A 10,000-nucleotide genomic window follows, 5' to 3' on the forward strand; every position below is an offset into this window, starting at 1 on the left:
ATGGTCTACATTCACCAAGACTGGAGATAATATCTGACTGATGGAGCTCCAGATAATGTTAGAGAACTAACCTGAGCTAAGTTTCTGATGATTGTTACTAATCAATGGTTTGAAGGAGTCAGAGTAGAAGTCAGAATAACATGTTTTATTAATAGTTCATCTTGCAAACAGAAAGCTTTTCATAACGTGGAGGAGGAAACAATATAATAAATCTGTCCTGAATAATCTCTCTGAAACAAAAAGCTTTAACTGACTTATGTAACTAAAGAGTCCTAAAACTCCACCAACCTGGTGAATGGAGACCAGGAGTCTGCAGCCTTCAGCCCTCTGCAGAGGCTCCCTGACGCTCTCACTAACACTTCTGTCATTTATTGTTGTTTAAGGCTTAAAGTCGTCTGTCCTGAGTGTCCTTAGACTAGCTATAGATTCCAAATCTTAATAAAGAAGTCTCTTTAGAGGACAGATGAATTTGCTTTCACTGCCAACGCTGCTGGATTATCATTATTACTGATTGATCTGCAGAGAGAAACTAACTTAATTTTAAGCTCAAATATGTTTTGCAGCTCCAGAAAGATTTCTTTTTGAAGAAGGGGGGGGGGGGTGACATGCAGTAAAGACAGGAAGGACTGAGCCTTTTAAACATGGGGTGCACACTCTCAGACACATTTCTTTTAATCTTTTTTGGGCCAGAAATGGCTGCATGGATAGTAAAGATATAATATGTACAGGGTACCTGAACCTCACACCTTTTTATTTTCCTCCTAACTAATAGAGAAACAACAGCTCAGGCAGCAGCTTTGGTTGATTTGAGTTTCTCCAGAAGTTCTGACATGTTTTCTGTCACCAGTTTAAGATGATCTGCTTCCAGCTGCTTCCCCACATCACCGTTCCTCACTTCGTCCCAGTCCTCCTCCGTCCAAACACCAAAGAAAATATCAGAACATCAGGTGATCAGTCAACAACCATGAAGCTCTACTTGTTTCCAGGAGCTTAACTATAACTTCTCACCATATATTTGAAGGCCTCTCCTCTGTAGTAGCTCTCTGATGACACTGATACTTCAGTCCCTTATCAACTAGCTCCTCCAGGCTCTCAGCCACCATGTGCAGCTCCTCTTCCTCTCCATCGAAGGCATACAGCTTTCTGTCCTCACAGGTCATCAGGACCAGCTGATCACACGGGCACGACGTCCCCTCCACTACTCCTACAACCTCCATCTTTACTATCTCAGGAAGGTAGAATTCCCCCCACCCATTCAACTCCTCATCTTCGTAATCGGTGTCTTCCAGGCCTCCGATCTTCAACCTGGCACCAGCTGGACTCCTTAAGGTGAAAGTCTGCGTTCCATACTTGGACACAAAGACTGAAACCCATTTCAGGTAATCTTTATTAACACATGGGGGACAAGAGGAATTAGGATGGAACATGTCAAACACTAACCATAGATAGTTTTATAACATGTGTAGTCTACCTTGTATGTTGGGGCTTTCCTTAAGCAGCTCATACAGCTGATCTGCTGACCTGAAAGGTAGAAAATGATTTAACAACAAAAGTGAGTTTATAAAAACAGAGAGAGAGTTTTCAGGAGAGGAGAGTCTCCTCAGACAGCAACAATAATGTCTGCTGAATAACACCTGTCCCTTAACACACTACTGCTGCTGAGAAATCCATCAGTCTCACAGACAGCAAGGAGAAGATACAACTACTGAGACTAATACAAGACCGGTAGATAAATAACCTGATATCTTATTCTTTTTGTTTTATGAAATGTACTCTAATTATTCATGAATATGTAAGAAATTCATACAGACATTCCTGTAATCTTACGTTCCAACATCTGCTGTTGTGACACACACACACACACACACACACACACACACACACACACACACACACACACACACACACACACACACACACACACACACACACACATACAGACGACAAGAAACTTAAAATCAGAAGATAAAATACATGAATCACCCTGTTAGGGGCTGAGGCTGTTACACCACTAATCAGTCCTCTGTCATATAAATGAGTTAGTAGCAGTTAGATAGATAGATAGATAGATAGATAGATAGATAGATAGATAGATAGACAGATATTTATTGATCCCAAAAATGGGAAATTAGAGTTTTCTTACGTTGTGTCTGAGGGTCCAGGTCCCTCGTCTGAGGTCTGAGGTCTGAGGTCTGAGGTTGTTCTTTGGACCGGTCACTGACACTCATACTAGACTCAATGCCAGAGTCTACAGACTCTGTTGGGTCCTCCTCTTTTATAAACAACAAAAGTACATAGCCAGAGTATCAGACAGTAAATATCAGTTAAATTAATTATAAAGTTAAATCAGATAAGCATTGCATACATTTTGATGCTGATTTACCCTCTAATCCAGAAATACAATCTTTATCATTTTTTAGGTCAAGTTTAAAAACATTGAAAAGGGGTTTATTTTTCATAAACTTCGATTTATGAATAAAGAATTTTCCAAGCAGAATTATTAAGTTGACTATATATTGTACAGAGGAGTTTGAGTCAGAAAAGTAAAAGAAGATATCAAAATTAGATAAATGTATGTTTGAGCCAAGTTGTCCATTAATGAAACATTGTATATCATTCCACAGAGAAGAGCTATGTGAACAGCTATAGAATAAAGGGTCTAACGTTTCTGTTTCCATAAAGAAAAAGCTGCAGTTTTTGTCTACTGTAGGGATAAATCCTTCTTATATACTGTCTCTGGATAAATCCTTGTTATATACTGTCTCTGGATAAATCCTTCTTATATACTGTCTCTGGATAAATCCGAGCTCGGAACTTGGACAACCTCGGAGTAGCCCGAGTTCAAAATCCAACATGGCTGCCCCCCCGTATCAACAGTAGTGAAAGCTGCAGTAACATAAAGTTATTATAAGCACTTCTGTCTTATTTTTGTCACTAAATCAGTCCTTCACACAGACATGTCCACCTTCTCTCTGTGGACATCTTGTTACGTTGTTTGCATGCACAAAAAACAGCATAATGCGTTGTTACCAACTGGTATTGCTAACAATAGCTAACCGGGCTAGAGCTAATGACAACAATGAACATCGGACTTTAAATAGAACGCATTCAACTCGGGTATGACGTCATTCCCAGCTCTGACTTCCGGGTTCCCGAGGTCAAGAGAACGGGACATTAATCCTCATCAGACCAGCTGAAATAAGATGTTACCTGAGCTGAAGAGAAGACTGAAGTCTTCACCGTCCTCACGGAGATATGACAACAGCAGGAACATGTTGGAGACACTCCCTCTCTGTGCTGCCTTCAAGCAAATATGTATCTGTTAGAATATGAGAAACAGCTGATAACTTTATAAACATGATAACAACTTGTATTGTTGTGTAGAAATGTGTTAATAACTGCAGTACTCCATGGACACACAGGGAGGAGCTGCAACACAAAGCAGAGCACCAACATCCATAGAAATGTCCGGTTGTTGTCCTTATATACTGTCTATGGGCTGTTGTCCTGAACATACATATACATAATAAAGGCTAGATGTCTCGTCCTAAGACATCTAGCCTTTATTATGTATATCTATGGTCCTGAACACAAAAAGGTGCTAATTGTTTTTTCAATAAAGTAAAAAAAACAAAAATTGAAGACGGCGAAGTAAAGTTTTAAACATTGAAGAACTTACAATCATAAGCATACATCTCGTAGAGGATTACATTTAATTAAAAATACATATTTAAAAGATACACACAAGAGAATTTAACGTCATAAATTCGTCATAAAGAGGCGACGTTAAGTTTGTTTACCGCCAGTTCAACATGGAGGATTCCTCCTTAACAGCCGCTCTGCTCTGCTCCGTGGTCAGCCTGACCGGGCCCCCGGTGTCCCCGGTGCCCCCCCCTGTGTCCGGTACCAGGATGTCGGAGCTGTGGCGGCTGCAGGCGGCCGTGTTGAGGCGGGGCAGGGCCCGGGAGATGCTGCAGCGGGACCGGAGGAGGAGGCAGTATCTCCGGAGGAGGAGGGCGTTCCTGCTGTCCTCCGTCACCGCCATCCTCAGCCTCATCTCGGCCAGCAGCAGCAGACACGTCTGGGTCCGGAACCGGACCCCCGGCCACAACTTCTGGGCCCAGGCCCAGACCTTCGACCAGGACGAGTGGAAGGTCTTTACATTATTATATATTATTATATCCACTTTTATAAACATTAGGAGGCATATTTCTGTCTCTCTGCCTGTCTGTCTGTCTCTCTAATAATATATATATATAATATATATGCTCCAGTTCTATAATGTTAACAGGCCCAGTTCTATAACTGACTTGTTAACAGACCCAGTTCTATAACGTTAACAGACCCAGTTCTATAACAGGCCCAGTTCCGCGTGTCCCGGCTGACCTTTGACTACCTGCTGGATCGGATCGGCCCGGCTATCAAACGCCGGCGGACCAACTACCGCGCCCCGATCGAGCCGCGGCGCCGCCTGGCCATCACGCTGTGGTGGCTGGCCCGGTCCGGGGAGTACCGCTCCATCGCCGGCCTGTTCGGAGTGGGCATCGCCACGGTGTGTGTCATCGTCAGGCAGGTAGGGCTGCACCGTGTCGACAGAATGTGATTGTTGGGGTATAGATATTAATTTTGATATTTTAAAACATCAAATTACTAAAAGTTACAAACACATCAAAATAGATTCATAACAAATACAACAAGTTTTCTTACAACACAAGGTTTATTTCAACTGATGGTCATATTGGACTGACACACACACACTCACACACACACACTCACACACACACACACTCACACACACTCACACACACACACACACACACACTCACACACACACACACACTCACACACACAGACACACACACACACACACACACACACACACACACACACACACACACACACACACACTCACACAGACACACACACACACACACACACTCTCACACACACACACACACACTCACACAGACACACACACAGACACACACACTCACACACACACACACACACACACACACACACACACACACTCACACACACAGACACACACACACACACACACACACACACTCACACACACTCACACACACACTCACACACACTCACACACACACTCACACACACACACACTCACACACACACACACACACACACACACACACACACACTCACACACACAGACACACACACACACACACACACACACACACACACACACACAGACACACACACACACACACACACACACAGACACATACACACACACACACACACTCACACACACACACACACACACACACACACACACACACACACACACACACACACTCACACACACACACAGACACACACACACACACACACACACACAGAGACACATACACACACACACACACTCACACACACACACACACACACAGACACACACACTCACACACACACACACACAGACACACACACACACACACTCACACACTCACACAGACACACACACACACACACACACACACACACACACACACACACACAGACACACACACACAGACACACACACACTCACACAGACACACACACACACACTCACACACACACACACACACACACACACACAGACACACACACACAGACACACACACACTCACACAGACACACACACACACACACATTCACACACTCACAGACACACACACACACACACTCACACACACACATACATACACACACACACACACACACACTTACACACACACACACACACTCACACACACAGACACGCATGCAGACACACACACAGAGACACACACACACACACACACACACACACACACAGAGAGACACACACACACAGCCACACACACACACACACTCACACACACACACACACACACACACACACACAGACACACACACACCCAGTGTAGTTTACCCCCATGTGTACCTCTTCTCCTGTCCCATCCCTCCCGTGTCATCGTGTATCAGGTGACCTCGGCCATCGTGGAGCGGCTGTACCGCCGCGTGGTGTCTCTGCCGAGCGGCCCGCGGCTGGACGCCACCATGGCGGCCTTCAGGGACCGCTGCTACCCGCAGTGCGCCGGCGCCATCGGCAGCACTCACATCCCCATCGCCCCCCCCAGAGACAACCCGGACCACTACGTCAACCGGCGGGGCTGGCACTCAGTGGTGCTGCAGGCCGTGGTCGACCACAACATCTGGTAACATCTGGTAACATCTGGTAACATCTGGTAACATCTGACCGTTATTTAGAGAGAGATTTAGATCACAGTGAGAGCTCCACCTTCAAATCTAAATCTGGAACATAAACAATGCTTTCATGATTTAAATGTGTGTTTTTTACAGCTTAACGTGGTTTAATGTACCTAAACAATGATCAATCATCACCAAATCTCTCTCTCATATTGCTCCTCATAACCACTGAAAACTGTCAAACATCGAACCCAAAGTCCCATTATTATAGTTGTTATCTGACATTAAGGGTTTGTGCTTCATTAGAGTCTATGTAAGGAGAAAACTTAAAGCAGAAACCCTTAATGTCAGATAACACCCATAATAACTGGACTTTTGGTAACATTTTGGTAATCATTGATCATTGTTTAGGTACATTAAACCACGTTAAGCCTTTTCCTCGCCATAGGCGCCAATGAAGAACACGTTAACGTGAGATAACTTCTAGAATCATTGCATTTCGGTTTAGTTTTTTTGACAGGCTTAAGTGTTCATGACAAGATATGGCCATGAGATATTTGGTGATGATTGATCGTTGTTTTCCAACCTTAAGCCATGTTAAGCTTTTTCACGTTAAGCGTTTTAGAATGTCCCTTCTGAAATAACTAACTCGCTGCTCTCCTCTCAGAGATATATATAATACCTGCAGGTGATTTTAGGTGCCGACATCAGGTGAAGGTGTGTTTTTGTTCCCTAACAGTTTCACGGACGTGTACGCTGGCTGGCCCGGCGGGACCAGCAGCGCCGCGGTGCTGTCCAGCTCAGACCTGTACCTGAAGGCAGAGGACCGGCCAGACGGTTACCTGTTCCCCCGACAGGTGAGTACTTCACCCTTTATACCTGTTCCCCCTGACAAGTGAGTCCTTCACCCTTTATACCTGTTCCCCCTGACAGGTGAGTCCTTCACCCTTTATACCTGTTCCCCCTGACAGGTGAGTCCTTCACCCTTTATACCTGTTCCCTGACAGGTGAGTCCTTCACCCTTTATGCAGTTTTTCAACACTTTTTGGGCACTTTTGAAGCTATTATGGCACTTTTTACACTTTTTTAAAAGCTTTTTGACACTTTATTTTAAAGATGCCATGTCACACAAAACCGTTTTTACTTGCATTTTTTTTAAATCTGTTTAGTCCATATGTGTTTGTGTTATGTGGTGAATGTGAAAATGAACTGCTACCTCCTCTGTCAGCTCTAGAAATCAGACCAATTACAAAAGCTGGTCAGTCTGACATCATGTTGCCTGAGCTCATTACTATTCATGAGCTCGCCCAGTTGTGCTGGGTAAAGGATGCTGACAGCCAGGCTCTCATTGGCTAGCTCTTAGCCAATCAGAGTCAAGCAGCTTAGCTTGTTGGATATTAATGAGAACTGGCACAAATCGAGTGTTCCTGCAGGCTTTCTTTACCACGCTAGAATGGCTTGAAACAAGGTAACCAAGGTTACAGAGTCCATGGTAGACCTTCAGACATCACCACAAAGTCATGAAATACGTGTGGCAGGGCACCTTTACTTTTTTTCAAGGATTTTGGCCTTTTTATTTTTTAGGTTTGTGTGTTTTTCTTTGGGTGTTTTTCCCCAATGTGATGTAAATGTGTTTCTGCAGACTGATCTCATGAAGTGGCGTATGTATGACACGCCAATTCGTATGCCATTTTGGCGTGTTATGAAGACGCATACTCACTTTTTAGCGTGTTTATCAACGCCGTTTGGCCTCCATTGACCTACACTACTGGTCAAATGTTTTAGAACACCCCAATTTTTCTACTTTTTTAATTGAAATTTTAGCAGTTCAAGTCCAATGAATAGCTTGAAATGGTACAAAGGTAAGTGGTGAACTGCCTGAGGTTAAAAAAAAAAGTAAGGTTACCCAAAACTGAAAAATAATGTACATTTCAGAATTTTACAAAAAGGCCTTTTTCAGGGAACAAGAAATGGGTTAACAGCAACGTAAAGCTGTTCTGCAGCAATGGAGGTTGATCAAGCTTTGAAAGTTGGTGCCATCAATTCCAACAGCTGTTCCAACTTGTCTGGATTACTTACAACCCCCTCTGTTTGTATAGCAGTATTGTTGGAACACACTGTGGTACCATACCCTCGTGAGCATTATTTGAACAGTATAGTACTGCAGAAAGTAGTGTGTTGCCATAAAATTGGCAGGGAAAAGGCAATTAACAATGGAAGAGAGACAGACCATCATAACACTTAAGAATGTTGGTCTTTCCTACAGGTACTCCCAGTATACATGCTTTAAGTGTTTTTTGTTAGTTTTATAGAAACCTCTGTTGCATTGTTCGCATGAGTATATAAAACAGTATCATCAGCATACATTAGTATGTCAACATCACCGCATACAGATGGTAAGTCATTAATATACTGAATAGCAGCGGTCCTAAGATCGACCCTTGTGGTACTCCCAGTGTGCATGTTTTAACTGGAGACAGAGTGCTATTCACCCTCACACACTGGTGTTGGGCACTCACATATGATTTAATCCAGTTTTTCGTGTTTATGGAGAGGTCATAACTGGCCAATTTGTTTAACAGTGTTTGATATGATTGACAAAGTCAAAAGCCTTCCGTAAATCAAGGAAAACTCCTCCTTTATTTAGGTTTGTTTTGATTACTTCAAGGAAGTAGCAGCAGGCTGTTTCAGTAGAATGTTTTTGCTGAAACCAAATTGCATAGGATGTAGAAAAGCCTTGGATTCCAGGTGAGCAATTAGTTGTTCTGACACTATTTTTTCCATCACCTTTGAGATGTCTGCGAGGATGCTGATAGGCCGATAGTTGCTGACCTCCTGTGAGTCCCCAGATTTATGCACAGGGGTAACTATGGCAGATTCCAGGCTACTGGGGAAGATGCTCTCATTTATTGACTTGTTTATCAAAATAGTTAAAGGAGAGGTAATAAATTCTCTATGAAGTTTTAAAAATGCAATATCAAGTCCATATACATATTTTGCTTTGCAGGGTTGAAAGTATTTTGCCAAACACTGCCTCATTTGTAGCTGTTATATTTAGGGCAGAATCGCCACTAACCAGTGTGGAAGGTAGGTGGGTTTTTGGAAAACTCAAACTGAATTTTTGTACAGAATTCATGCAATAGTCATTAAAATGTGTTGCAACAACAAGGCTATCAGTTTGAGTTACAACATTGATTTGGAGCTGTGTATTTTCACATTTGGGTTTTTCCTTTCCAAGCAATTTGTCAATGCTTTTCCAAAGTCTTTTACTATTCCCTTTGGCATTTCTGATAATATCCAGGAAGAAGTTTACTCTTGCGTGCGTGCGTGCGTGCGTGCGTGCGTCTGTCTGTCTGTCTGTCTGTCTGTCTGTCTGTCTGTCTGTGTCTCGTGCCAAGAACACTATCATTCTTTTGTAGGTGTGGTTTTTTTAAAAGTGAACACGCTCTAATTCTCTTTGAACAAGATCTGATTTTATCAAGTATATTATCAGTAGTATCTAGTATCCCAGCTTTACTTGCTGTATATCTTGATGTTAAAATATTAAATGTTGCATTACAACCTGGTTGTTATGTTCCAGGTCTCTATAAGTGAAGTTAAAGGTTAGTTTCTATGACTGATGGGAACAACTACCTTTGAAATTGCTCCAGTATTCAATTCAAATGTATTTATAGTGTCAATCTATCTATAAATTGCAGGAACGTCTGTGTGTGTGTGTGTGTGTGTGTGTGTGTGTGTGTGTGTGTGTGTGTGTGTGTGTGTGTGGGTGTGTGTGTGTGTGTCTGTGTGTGTGTGT

At 43.0% G+C, this 10,000-nt stretch overlaps 2 protein-coding genes across 2 annotated transcripts in view; both read left to right on the top strand.

Moving 5' to 3' along the window:
- The window catches only part of LOC116055810 (cystatin-A1-like), a 30,779-nt gene that overhangs the window by 18,228 nt on the left and 2,551 nt on the right, over positions 1-10,000 (top strand). The gene's annotated exons all lie outside the window — the stretch shown is intronic.
- Positions 3,753-10,000, top strand: part of LOC116055791 (protein ALP1-like) — a 23,235-nt gene continuing 16,987 nt past the window's right edge. Inside the window, exons 1-4 of the mRNA XM_036003490.1 lie at positions 3,753-4,154; positions 4,361-4,573; positions 5,980-6,212; positions 6,944-7,061. Coding sequence (XP_035859383.1) covers positions 3,813-4,154; positions 4,361-4,573; positions 5,980-6,212; positions 6,944-7,061 — 906 coding nt within the window. The 5' untranslated portion in view covers positions 3,753-3,812. The remainder of the gene's footprint in view (positions 4,155-4,360; positions 4,574-5,979; positions 6,213-6,943; positions 7,062-10,000) is intronic.

The sequence above is a fragment of the Sander lucioperca genome, chromosome 7 (genome assembly GCF_008315115.2).
Source record: "Sander lucioperca isolate FBNREF2018 chromosome 7, SLUC_FBN_1.2, whole genome shotgun sequence".
Taxonomy (NCBI): domain Eukaryota; kingdom Metazoa; phylum Chordata; class Actinopteri; order Perciformes; family Percidae; genus Sander; species Sander lucioperca.